Source organism: Perissodus microlepis, chromosome 5, assembly GCF_051167445.1.
Source record: "Perissodus microlepis isolate ML-2025 ecotype Zambia chromosome 5, ASM5116744v1, whole genome shotgun sequence".
Lineage (NCBI taxonomy): Eukaryota > Metazoa > Chordata > Actinopteri > Cichliformes > Cichlidae > Perissodus > Perissodus microlepis.
The window spans coordinates 25,089,064-25,101,836 of NC_140465.1; the positions used below are offsets into that span (position 1 = coordinate 25,089,064).

Here is a 12,773-nt window from a genome sequence, read left to right on the forward strand (position 1 = left end):
TACCGATCAAATTTAAGTTAAAATGCTATTAAAATGTTTGGTGACTTTGACCAAAAATAAGGTTATGCATGTCCCAAGTTACTTGTTTTGATGACAGTTAGCTAAGAAAAAACATGAATGCACTTATCCACAAGTGGATATGGTCTGAAAGCAGAGCGCACAAACACTGGGAAACAAAAGCTTACTTTTCTCACTGTAGAAAGGTGTGTCTACCAAAATTATGCAGAAAGTAGATGCGAGTCCCTTTAAGGGGAAAATGCCACTGTTATGCCACCAACTGGTGTGCGAAGTCCCGTGAAGCTTTGTGCTGTCGTCATCTAGCAATTTTCCCTCTTATTCCCAGAAATATAGGTATGGTTCACAGCCCAGCTCCTTATTGAACGACAAGTGGAATGTTCTGATATTAAACTTTTAAAAGATACAGTTTAACTGATTTTTTATTTTTAGTTGACAGTACTGGAATAACTAAATAATCCATATATCTCCTTAAAGCCTAAAATATAAAATAATTGGAGGAAAATTACACTTTTTGTAAAAATGCAGACTGGACCATCTGACTTTTTTTTAAGTTAATTTTAATTTTCATACATGACAAAAATCACACTGATGATGTAGAAGTCTCAAAAACTCACAGAAAATCTGTGTGTTTGAAACATGATACACTAGGGGTTAAGGGGACATATATTGGGTTTTTGTGTAGCCCCTCTATTCACCCTCAGCCTTCAGAGCACTCTGAACAGTTTTTGGATCTCAGGGATTATTTGTACAGTGCATCTGATAGTCACAATGCTTTACTTGTTCCTATATTTCATCATGTTACAGCCTCATTTCAAAATGAGTTAAATTCACAATACTCCATAATTACAAAGTCATAAAAAGTTTGCTTGAAATTCTTGCAAATAAATTTTACATAAATAAATAGTATAACATGAGTTTTCACAGCCTTGAGCTCAGGTGCACCCCTGTTTCCACTGATCATCTGTCTGACTTCTCTTCAGCTTCAGTAATCGACCTGTGGGTAATTCAGTTGACTGGACAGGATTTGGAACTTGTCTATAAAAGATCCCATACCTGACACTGCATATCAGAGCACAAACCAAGCCATGAAATCCAAATTACTACAGGACTGACAGCCCCAACAACCACAGTGGCCTCCATCATCTGTAGATGGAAGAAGTCTGGAACTAGCATGACTTGCCGTAGAGCTGTGTGTCTGGCCAATATCAGCAACTGAGGTCTTCGTGAAAAGCCGGAGTCAGCGAGGTAACCAAGAATCTAATGGTTACTCCTTTTTACTCTGTGGAGAGAGAATCATTGAAAAGGACAACCATTTCTGTAGCACTTCACCAATCAGACCTCTATGTCAGAAGCTACTCACAAAAAAAAGGCTGTTATTGTTACCAAGGGTGCTTTATCAGTGCATTTTTGTTTTTAACTTTTGATAACTGCAAGACTTTCAAGCAAACCTTTTTCACTTAAAAAAAAGGTTATTAAAGGGTGTTGTGTGTAAAATTCTTGTGGTGAAAAATAAATGTAATTCATTAATTCAGAATAAGGCTGTAACATGACAAAATGTGCAACAAGTGAAATGCTGTGATTGTTTTCCACAAGCATGCCACGTTGTTTAAGACTGACAAACGTTGCACACAATTCAGTAACAGAGACAAAGATGACCTTTCTACAGTGAAACGGGTAACTTTTAAAAGGTAAGCAAAATAAAAGGTGATTAATCACTGAGCCGTTTCAGCATTGGACTTTTTGGGCAGCAGAAAGTGATTCCACCCTAACTGTCAACCCATATGCAGTTTCAACACATTTTGTTTTTGCTGACTCGTGACAGACAAAAACATGAACCAAAAGAAATATGGGATAGTCTAATACAACATTAGGCAATATTATTGGTTAGTCAGCTTTAGATGATTCATGCTAATCGCATCCTATTCATGCATGACTACATTCACCAACTAAGAAGCTGAACTGCATGCTAAGACATGACACAAGCAGTGCCAGGGTGTTCAAGGTTTTAATTTTTTTCAATTTTCTATTAGTTTAGATTCCACATGATTGTTTACAGCGGTTACAACCCAGTTTCTCTGTAGAAAGGGGATTAACATTAATCAACCAGATGGAGAACCACAGATAGTATTTAATAAGTAAAGCTTTAGTTTACTGGACAACCACAGGACACAAATTTTGAGGAACAAAGACTCAAAGTTACCTGTCTCACGTTTGAAAGGTCTCAGTTCTTGGAAGTAAAACAACAGTAGACCTGTAAACATGTTTCGTCATTTTTTTTCTGTGAAATGCAGGGTGTGGGCACCGATTGGAAGTAAGGGTTTGTCTACCCTAATTAATGCAGAAAGTAGTTGTTAGTCATTTCAGAGGGAAAAGTGCTACTGTTATGCCACCAGCCTCATGCTGAACATTGTGGCTATCACCATCTTAGCTTTTGAAACCAGGCTTAATGAGCAATATGCAAATTGCATATCACTAAAACTCTAAAGCATACCAGATTTTACACTTTTTAGTTCACGGATCAATGTATTTCCTGAAACAGGACTTTGTCTGTCTAGCTTCAACTTTAATGAATTGTCATACTTTCACTGCTGTCATATTGGGTTTGTCTGCTCAGCACCAGTAACTGGTGAACACTGTGGAGAATTTAGCGGCTAAGGAGCCTGATATTGCCCTCAAGAGTTGGTAACGCTAAGAAAGATGTGAAATATTGGGTTCACGATAACATGTGCCATCTGCTTCATCTGTAGGGGGCTATAATGTTTTTGTGACCTGAAACAAAAGTTTTTTGTAAATTTAAAGTTACCTCGAACTGAAAGGCATCTTTAAACTAACCAATGTAAATGTAGTTTAAATGTAACTAGATGTTGATTTAATGTTGTAAAAAATAATATGTGTAATAGTCACATAAATTTAAGTACAAATTTATGACAATTATTTTTGTCCAGATTGTACAGTATGTCTAAAGTCAAATTAGTCTTTTTTCATAGTGCAAAAAGCAAATAGGAAATAAAATTGTGTAAAATCAAGTCTGCATGTCCACATGTGTTTTGTGGACTCGGAGAAGGGATTTGACCATGTCTGTCAGGGTGTTCTATGGGAGATCTTGGTCTGCATAGCTGGCAATAAGTTGGACTCGTTCCAGGTGGGACTGGATTCCTTCAAGGCTGCCCTTTGTCACTGATTCTGTTCGTCCACTTGGGCGGTCTCAAAATTTCACCTCTGCTTTTGGTGGATGATGTGGTTCTGTAGGCATCATCAGGTGGTGGGTTCCAGCTCGCACTGGAGGGGTTTGCGGCCGAGTGTAAAGCGGTGAGAATCAGAATCAGCACCAGCACCTTCAAGTCTGAGGCCATGGTCCTCAGCCAGAAAAGGGCCGAGTGCCCACTGCCAGTCAGGGACGAGTTACTGACCCAAGTGACGGAGTTTAAGAATCTTGGGGTCTTGTTCATGAGTGAGAGGAGCAGGAGAACCATAGATGGATTGGTGATGCACTGGTCCGTTGTGGTCAAGAGAGAGCTGAGTGTAAATGCAAAGCTCTTGATTTACTGGTTGATCTACGACTCCAACCTAAACTATGATTATAAGCTTGTGGCAGACAAAGGATAGGCTTTCGGCTGGCCTGGAAACACCTCGGTCTTCTCCTGGACAAGCTGGAGGAGGTTGCGAGGGAGAGCGAGGTCTGGGCTTTTCTGCTTCGGCTGCTGCCCCCGCGATTTTTCTTATTTTTCTTATATTAAAATGTCTCAGTGATGAAATGCATAACTACTTTAGTTACCAACATAAAGAAGAGTTTCACTGGTGTGCCCACTTAAGATCAAAGTAGGCTGGCCCACAATGTAAAATGAGTTTGACATCCCTGCTGTAAGGTCTGTACCTCACAATGTACTTGGTGATGCCTCTTATTGTGAAATGGTGCTATAAACATAGAATTGATATTAAACTGCAGACTAAACTGAGGGATGAAAGACACAGATTATAGTTTTTTATGTTGTTCTGTCCATTATCCACGGTCTGTAGGTAAAAGTGCAAGAGTCAAATATCTGAATCTGGACGTGTTGTTAATATTTCCCAATTTTAACTGTGGTTCAGTTTGTTTTTATAAAGATATTAGATTAAATGTCCAATTCTCACAATAGTAAAGAATCTTGCCAAAAATGGATCCAAATCTGGATGAACTGCAGAGGTTAATCACTTTTAAGCTAGATCAAACTTCACCTCTTGCAAAAAAAATAAATAAAAATAAAATAAAAAAATAAATAAATCCATCTATTTTTTGAGTAATCCTGCTAACAAAGAAAAAACCAAACCCACTGCATGACTTCACTACAAGAGGTGTGATTATTAGACCTGACTGTAACTTGTGGATTACAGTTTGTGATTACTAATGTGATTTAAACTGAGGAAATGCCTGGAAGCATCACACAGTGAGCACAAACACTTGATTAGATGTTTATGCAGTATCTAGACTCTTGTTGATTAAAGTACAATATGCATTAGTTTAAAACAATTACTCATTGATAATTCACAGGTATATTAGTATAATACATTGCACTAATGTGGCCCAATATACAGTCCCCATCAGTGTTTTATGGTGGGGACTGTGACCCCCCTTTCTGAAAGAAGGGGATCACAGTGCATGCTTGCATTCATGGTTCCCTCAATTAACTGTAGCTCCCCAGTGCCAGCAGCAGTCATGCAGCCCCAAACAATGACAGCCCACCAACATGCTTGACTGTAGGCAAGACACACTTGTCTTTGTACTCCTCACCTAGTTGCCGCCACACACCCCTGACACCATCTGAACCAAAAAAGTTTATCTTGGTCTCATCAAACCACAGGACGTGGTTCGAGTAATCCATGCCCTTAGTCTGCTTGTCTTCAGCAAACTGTTTGCAGGCCTTCTTGTGCATTATCTTTAGAAGAGGCTTTCTTCATGGACGACAGCCATCAGGTTGATCCTCCACGCCTGGCAGCACTCATACATCTATTTTCAAAAGACAACCTCTGGATATGACACTGAGCATGTGCAGTCAACTTCTTTGGTTGACCATGGCGAGGTTTGTTTCTGAGTGGAACTGTATGGTCTTGGCCACTGCGCTGCAGCTCAGTTTCAGGGTGTTGGCAATATTTTTATAACCTAGGCCATCTTTATGTAGAGTAACTTTTTTTTTTCAGATCGGCAGAGAATTCTTTGCTATGATGTGCCATGTTAAACATCCAGTGAAGTTGAGAGAGTCTGAGAGCAATAACACTAAGTTCAGCACACTTGTTCCCCATTTGCACCTGAGACCTTGTAACACTAAGGAGTCACATGACACCAGTTAGGGAAAACGGCTAATTGGGCACAATTTGGCCATTTTCATTTAGGGGTGTACTCACTTTTGTTTCCAGCGGTTTAGGCAATAATGGTTGTGTGTTGAGTTATTTATAGTGACAGCAAATTTACACTGTTATACAAGCTGCACACTGACTACTTTACATTGTATCAAAGTGCCAAATCTTCAATGTTGTCCCATGAAAAGATATAGCAAAATATCAACAAAAATGTGAAGGGTGTACTCACTTTCGTGAGATACTGTAACTACTCTTGTTATTACTTAAATGAAAAAAACTTTACAGGCAACGTCTGATTAAAGTCTAGACGCCAGCTAACAAGACATCCCCAAATACTGTCTCAAAATGCTGCTCTGCTAAATCTTTACCTTTGTGAGTCTCCCTGCATTCAGTTTTGTATGCTCAGGTGGGCTGAGATCAAGCATTTTTGATCACCCACTCCTGTCATTACCTTGTTTTCATGTAGAATGTTAAATGTTATGAATTTTCTAAATCTGGTGTTGAGTTCCAACTCACTCCAACATCGTAATGCTGTGTTCTGAATGTGTTTAATGAACTATCATGTCTGGTTAGAGTGCTGGATGAGGCGAACTGACCTGGCAAAAGATGGTAAATATGACGGCTGGCAAGTTGTGGATCCAACACCGCAGGAAAAGAGTGATGGTGAGAAATCTCCCGTCTCCTCAAATTTTATTCCTTTGTTTAATTATTTAAATTTTCTTGCCTTACCTTAATTTATTGCTAGTAAATATAAGAATAATTTCTTAATATTTCTTTTTGTTTGAATGGCTGCTCTGCATATGCAGGTGCATACTGCTGTGGTCCAGCCCCAGTGAAAGCCATCCTGAATGGAGAAACCGATCTCAAATATGATGTCCCATTTGTTTATGCTGAGGTCAATGCTGACTGCATTGACTGGCTGGTTAACAAACAGAGATATTCTATAAATACATAAATATCACATTAAGTAGAAATATTAGTGTTAAACTCTTTGGTCTATTAAGTGATATTTTTATTTCCAGGTTTGAGTTCTAAATTGTTTCTTTCGTTGTGTCCTGGCAGTGTAAAGCTGATGGCACAATGGTGAATATTTTCTCTGACACCAAGAGAGTCGGACAGAACATCTCCACCAAGGCTGTTGGCTCCGACACGAGGCTGGACATCACAGACAGCTACAAGTACAAGGAAGGTGGGTTCACCTGAAAGACACAGAAAGAGTGTCTTGGAGACCTTTTGTTTGATGCCATGCTGATATTATGAAAAAATGTGTCATGAGAGAGGGCAATGTGCACTCATATATTAGTGACTTTTCAGTTAGAAGTTACCGCTGTACTAAAGCATATGTTTGCATTTTATATAAATGAAACTGATGATGAATGAGCCGAATGTATCACATAAAACCTGAAATGAGCATCTGAGAACATAAGCCCATCAGGAACATTTTAATTACAGTCATAGATCAATAGAGAGTAATTTTCCAAAACATATCTTTATAATCAAAATGTGATTATATTAGACTCTTCCCACACTGGCTTCACTTTTCAGGACAGCATGTTACATTAATCCTTGTGTGTACAGTCATGTAGCTAATTTATACTCTGTTTAGATCTTTGAATTATACATTTTCTTCAGTATAAATTCATCTATATAAAGTCTCTGTTGGGTTAATAGGAATTTTCAAAATAAACATTGTTTTGTTGACTTGGTTGACTGAAAATAGTAATAAGGTTCAAAACATACACACATTTCATTATGGTCAAGACACATTGGAAATTCTTTAATAAAATTCATTTGTGGCTATTTGAAACTAACATTTCCACCCTTACAGGGACTGAGGAGGAGAGGACTGCATTTAAGTATGCTCTCACCAGAAATCACCCCAGAGATGATGAAATAAAGGATAATGAAGGGCCCAGGGATGCAGATGTGAACGGGACAAATAATGCAAACCAGAATGGAGGGAAGGTGGATGGAGCTTCGAATGCAGCGAAGGAAGAGAACAAGACAGATGATAAGACCACAAACAGCACAAATGCAACATCTCCTGAGAGCATCCTTCCCATTCCACAAATATCCATGCATTTTAAAGAGGTACATTTCAGAGTTCCTGTTGTATCACTTCATTAGTATTTTAATATTTACTTTTCTCTCAAAGTGTGAATTTTATGTCTAACTGTTAGACATAGACCTTTTTTACTTTATTTTGAATAAGTTAACCAAATCAGTTAACGAATAAAAGCTCATCCAATCCACCACTGTCAGTTTGAAATGTTCTCCCTCATATATGTAGTTTGAGAATCATACAGTCATGTTTGACTCTTAGGAAATAAAATCATCAATCGCTTTTTATACTTTAAAGTAGAGCTTTTCATGTCTGAGTAATGTAAACACACACACACACACTGTACCATCTGGACAGAAAGAGAACAACATACTTTAGAAGGAAACATGAAACAATAAAAGTAAACTGGATATGAGCTGTACTGCACAAAGTGAAGATGACATCAAACCTTGCTAACAGCTGTGATGGTAAAACTGTATTTTGTAATTTTTTCTTGCGCATACAAAAGGCATGAAACACACTGATCACAGTCTGATTATGAACCCCAGACCATTAATAGCCAAAGGCTATAAACTAGCTGTGTTTCATGCTCTTTATATTAAATGCAGTTTGAACACACACACACACACACACACACACACACACACACACACACACACACACACACACACACACACACACACAACTTAGTCGGACTTTAATTTTTGGAAAAAAAACAAAACAATGGACATTACCTACAAAAAAATCTAAAAACTCTGAAGCTGAACATGATGCATATTACACCTGGTACACAAGAACTCATACCTTATTACACTATTTGTGGTGCTGCAGGTATCCAAGCCAAAGGACGGTCAGGACGTGAGTCTGAAGCTGGTGCTGAACAGTGAGAGCAGCACTGCCAGGCCTGTGTCCATCAATATCAGCGTCCAGGCCATGAGATACAATGGCTCACTGGTTGAAAACATCCAGAGTGAGGTGAAGGAAGGGACACTGCTGCCTGGGAAAGGTGGGTCTCTGGACACAAGTACTTTGTTTAATTCTTAGACTAGACATAGCTCAATACCAGATTGACAGTGAAACGTGAAAATGAATCCATCTGCAGGTCATATGAGACACAGCAACAATTATGAACCTCTCTCTCTATCTGCCCCAGATCTGTCCATCCCTTTTTTATTCCCCTTCTTGGTGTACCATGAGCACATGGTGGACTGTGAGAGCATGAAGATTTCAGCTATGGTCACTGATAAGCTGGAGCCGAAAAATGTGTACCTAGCAGTGAATGATGTCATTCTGTTGGATCCTCCAATCTCCATCACAGTGAGTAAAAAACTACCATCTTTGTAATCATTATGTATCTTTGTTCCAAGAATAGCTGTCACATAAGCTCATTGCTGCTGGTATCTCCTGTTTTACTTGGTTTAATGCTAAATATAAAGAAAAATATATAATATAATATACAGAAATATAAAGTAAAAGTCTACAGTTATGCCAGCAGCTGCTTGAGGCTGTTCTTGGGTTTAGCAGTACTTTAAGCAAATAATACATATAATAACTATATTTGGTATGTAAATTTTTTCCCAATGACAATGTATTGATGAGAAGCAGAATTTACTCTGACGCGATCATCATCTTCTCGTGTGTTAGAAGGATAAAGGCTTATAAACAAAAACAAAAAAATGTGTCACTCCCGATGGACGTGCATTTGAATGTAATTGGGTATTTAGTGTTTTAATGTCCACCAGTGTCCATGTTTATCCATTAAGGATGGGACACTCAAGTGTGTCCAAACTTTTATCTGATACCATGTGTGACAGTCATAAGTAATGGGGTGTTTTTCTTTATGAATGATTGTGTATAAAACATGCAAAACATGTATCTGTTGTGTTGTATGATGTGGGCCGTCACGTTTATTGTTACTAATGGAAAAAAAGATGAAGCTGCGCAAACTAAACACACATGCTTTGTGATTTCCATTTTTCTGCAGGTTGGGGACAATACTGCACATCACAAAGTTTGTAAAATGACTAATAAGTAAACAGTGAGATTTTTGTTTTTTCAGCTTCGTAGTCAAGCGAGAGTGAACCAGAGCACCGCTGCTGAAGTGGTTTTCATGAACCCAGTTAACAAGACACTGACTGTCCTCCCATAAATCCTCAGAATCACAGAGCAGGAGCTGTGTAATCTCAATGAGTAAATCTGTAAAAAGTAACTCTAAAAATACTTTAGTAGCTTTAAAAAGCAATGTGATAAGAGATTAATAAGAGATGTTTTTTTTCTTTGTGTTTTTCTTTACTTTCATTTAGTGATTTTCCAGAAGAAACTTTTTTGAGACTGGCTCCAAAAGGGAGTCAATCCAAACAGACTACTGTGTTAAATTGTCTGTATCATTGTGGGGTCTTTACCTTATAATGTAAAGTGCCTTTAGATAGCTGTTGTTGTGTTTCATGTGTAAAAAGCATTAATTATACTATTACTGGTTTATTATAATCACTGTTTTTAAAAAAAAAATGCATTAATGGTTAAAGCACTGTTGGATGCAGATCTGTTCAGGTGTGACCTTGCACCACAGGCTTGTGCTTCTGGACAGAAAGTGCATCATTGCTGTTTCACAAAAATGTCTAATTTATTTGTATTATATGTCATCATTGGCACCATGTACACTGTTATAAAAGCTCACACTACTGTTTTAAGCTGTTACAGGCACTTCAGCTATAAACTTACAGCAATGCTAATGTCAAAAATAAAGTTTACATAACATAAAGAATGTGGCTAAACCTGATATACAGACAGCAAACTGAAAAACAGACAGACAGACACACACACACTCTCTCTCTCTATGTGTTTTCTCAAACTTTAACTATTCTTAAAATATAAATAAGTCAGTATTCTTGCAACTTTCTTCCTGCTCCTGAAGGAACCTAGAAGCAAGCACACGACAGCAACAATACAACAGTAATATTTGCTGTCAGACAGGCTTGTCATCTCCCAAAGGAACTGGAGCTCTTAAGTGTTTATTAGGTGCCTCCCTGTGGCTGAGAAGTAAACTGAACTATACCAGTCTGTTCTATTTGCACTGCTTAGATTTCCTCCCCCCCCCCCAATATATAAATAAAATGGGTATTAGTTGTCATTTCTCTCTTAAAATGTGGACTTGAAATTGAAAATCTCTTTTTCAAGAGAGACCTGACCAAGATGGAAGCACACCTAGAACAGCAACAAATAAATAAATAAATAAATAAATTCTTTATTTTGTGTAGTATTTTCTTCTCCTAAATAACTTTCTGTATATTGTTTATGTGATCAAAATACACTGAAACAATCTTTACAAGTAAACATAACATTTTAATCATTAAGAAAAAAAACTAATTAATTTAATTTAAGTGAAGATTTAAGAGCAATCACATGGGCCAAAAGTACTTTTTTATGAATTGATAATTCATAATAACCAGTTCTGATAATTTCAAGTTCTGGTACAAGAAATTTTGATTGGATTTTATTTTGAAGCCATTAAAATGAGTAAATGATATTACAATTGTTCAAACACAGAATTACAACTATTTAAAATTTCCTTTTATTAGTTGTAAAATATGGAGATGTCATGAAAGGTTCAATAAGTCAGATAGGTTCAAGTATATATAAAGCTTCTTCATTATGATTGATAAATTGACTAAAGGAAGAGGAAAAAATTTAATCTACATATATAATTAGACCATTTAGACCATATAATTAGACATGTAGACGGTTGGTGTGACAGAGGAGGATGCTGGCGATAGGGTTAGATGGAGGCAGATGATCCGCTGTAATAACACATAAAGGGAGCAGCTAAGAAGTCTGTACTGCAGTAAAGTCAATTCTAATTTTATACTAAACTTATACTATACAAATGCAGTGAATAATATTCTTGAATGTATTTATTTGTCCAATTATATTGCAAAAAATTAAGAAAGCTATGTTTATGCCTAAACTGATGTTGCCTTACATAAATAGAATGATTTCCAGTTTTTACCTCACATTCAAGTACAGCTTTATTATTTAACACTGGTATCAGTAGATATCTGAATCCAAGCCCATTATCTATTCATGATTTGAATCCTGGGTTGTGCGAAATCCTAGAAATACACCTTAGACTACGTCCACACGTACACGGGTATTTTTGAAAACGGAGATTTTCCGTTTTCGTTTAAAAAAAAAAATAATCCCGTCCACACGTAAACGCTGAAATGAAGGAAAACGCTGCTAGGAACATGCCAAAGCAACAGGTGGCGATATATTCCAAACCGTGTAGAAATGTTGGCCAATCAGAAGTCTAGAAGCCTCGGTGGGAGTGCTCGCCCAAGGCGCCAAACAGGCTAGGACCGCCACTGCTCTGGAGTGACAAATCCTGTTTCTCCATTTTGCAATCCAATGGACAAGTCTGGGTTTGGCAGTTGTCAGGAGAAGGGTACTTGTCTGACTGCTTTGTGCCAAGTGTAAAGTGTGGTAGAGCAGGGAGTTAGGATCACCCTCTTAGTTCCGGTCAAAATAAACTTATGCTTGGTATGCTTCAGCATGTCAACATGTCTTTACATTCAATTGTGGCAGCAGCTGTAGCAGTATTACAGTTAAACCGGCAGGTGGCGATGTTGTTCTCCCCAGTTTAACCACACCTGTGTGCATCATTATCATAACCTGTTTCATCAAAACCAATCAAATATTCCACATTTAATTAGAAATATGTGTGAATTAGATTTAAAAAAAAAAAAAAAAAGAAAGAAAGAAAAAACAAACAACAACCCACAGATTTGGACGTCACAAAAAAAAAATCTGTCATCACATCAGAGGAGTGGTTTATCTGAAACAACATTAAAAATTAAGACTAACATACTGACATAGGAGGGCTCTTATCTTTAGCTGATGATTTTCCTCAAAGTGTTACAAGGTTTTAATAACAAATGTGTTGTTGTTCTACAGATAATAAGATGGTGGTTCTGCCGTGTGAGATTTGTGTTGTGAAAGATGCCATAGAGGAAACTGAACAGGTAAACACACTATATGCTGTGAATTTCACATTGACTGTGACATTTAGAACCAGCCCTTTTAAAATTATCATCCAATGTTTATTTATTTATTTGTGTGTTTTTTATGAATACAAAGCCAGAAAGTGCACTTGAAGCTGGCTGTTGACAGGAAGTCAGTTCCCATAGACTTAAAATTGTTTAAAGACTGGTACAGTTTGGGTCTAGTTGCACAATTCATAAGAATTGTAATGACAAAAACATATTGCACAACAAATCCCTACAGGTAGTATCTGAGGGCCAGGACACATTCAGCAGCGTACTCAATGATGAAAGAAGATGAAACTCAACTAATGCAGGTCAGA

The 12,773-nt window shown here is 37.5% G+C and overlaps 1 protein-coding gene across 3 annotated transcripts; it reads left to right on the forward strand.

The window, feature by feature from the left end:
* The first annotated feature begins 25 nt into the window (after window positions 1–25).
* On the forward strand, window positions 26–12,772 carry LOC146387432 (protein-glutamine gamma-glutamyltransferase 5-like). Of its 3 annotated transcripts, XM_084929037.1 has the most exons (7): window positions 26–6,015; window positions 6,415–6,541; window positions 7,181–7,443; window positions 8,246–8,420; window positions 8,568–8,731; window positions 12,365–12,432; window positions 12,695–12,772. In XM_084929037.1, exons 1-6 carry the CDS (start codon window positions 5,959–5,961, stop codon window positions 12,404–12,406), a joined length of 828 nt encoding a protein of 275 aa, XP_084785163.1. In that variant the 5' UTR covers window positions 26–5,958; the 3' UTR covers window positions 12,407–12,432; window positions 12,695–12,772. The 3 variants fall into 3 exon arrangements, with proteins under 3 accessions (XP_084785163.1, XP_084785162.1, XP_084785164.1); XM_084929036.1 differs by lacking the exons at window positions 12,365–12,432; window positions 12,695–12,772 and adding an exon at window positions 9,399–10,661; XM_084929038.1 differs by lacking the exons at window positions 12,365–12,432; window positions 12,695–12,772 and adding an exon at window positions 9,474–10,661 and having other exon boundaries at window positions 26–6,541.
* The last annotated feature ends 1 nt before the right edge of the window (window position 12,773 follows it).

Excerpts from the sequence above, each read along its gene's own strand:
- LOC146387432 (XM_084929036.1), top strand. The coding sequence starts at position 5,959 with ATGGTAAATATGACGGCTGGCAAGTTGTGGATCCAACACCGCAGGAAA. Across the intron at positions 6,542-7,180 it reads CAGCTACAAGTACAAGGAAG|GGACTGAGGAGGAGAGGACT; the intron begins GTGGGTTCACCT and ends CCACCCTTACAG. Across the intron at positions 8,732-9,398 it reads ATCCTCCAATCTCCATCACA|GTTGGGGACAATACTGCACA; the intron begins GTGAGTAAAAAA and ends ATTTTTCTGCAG.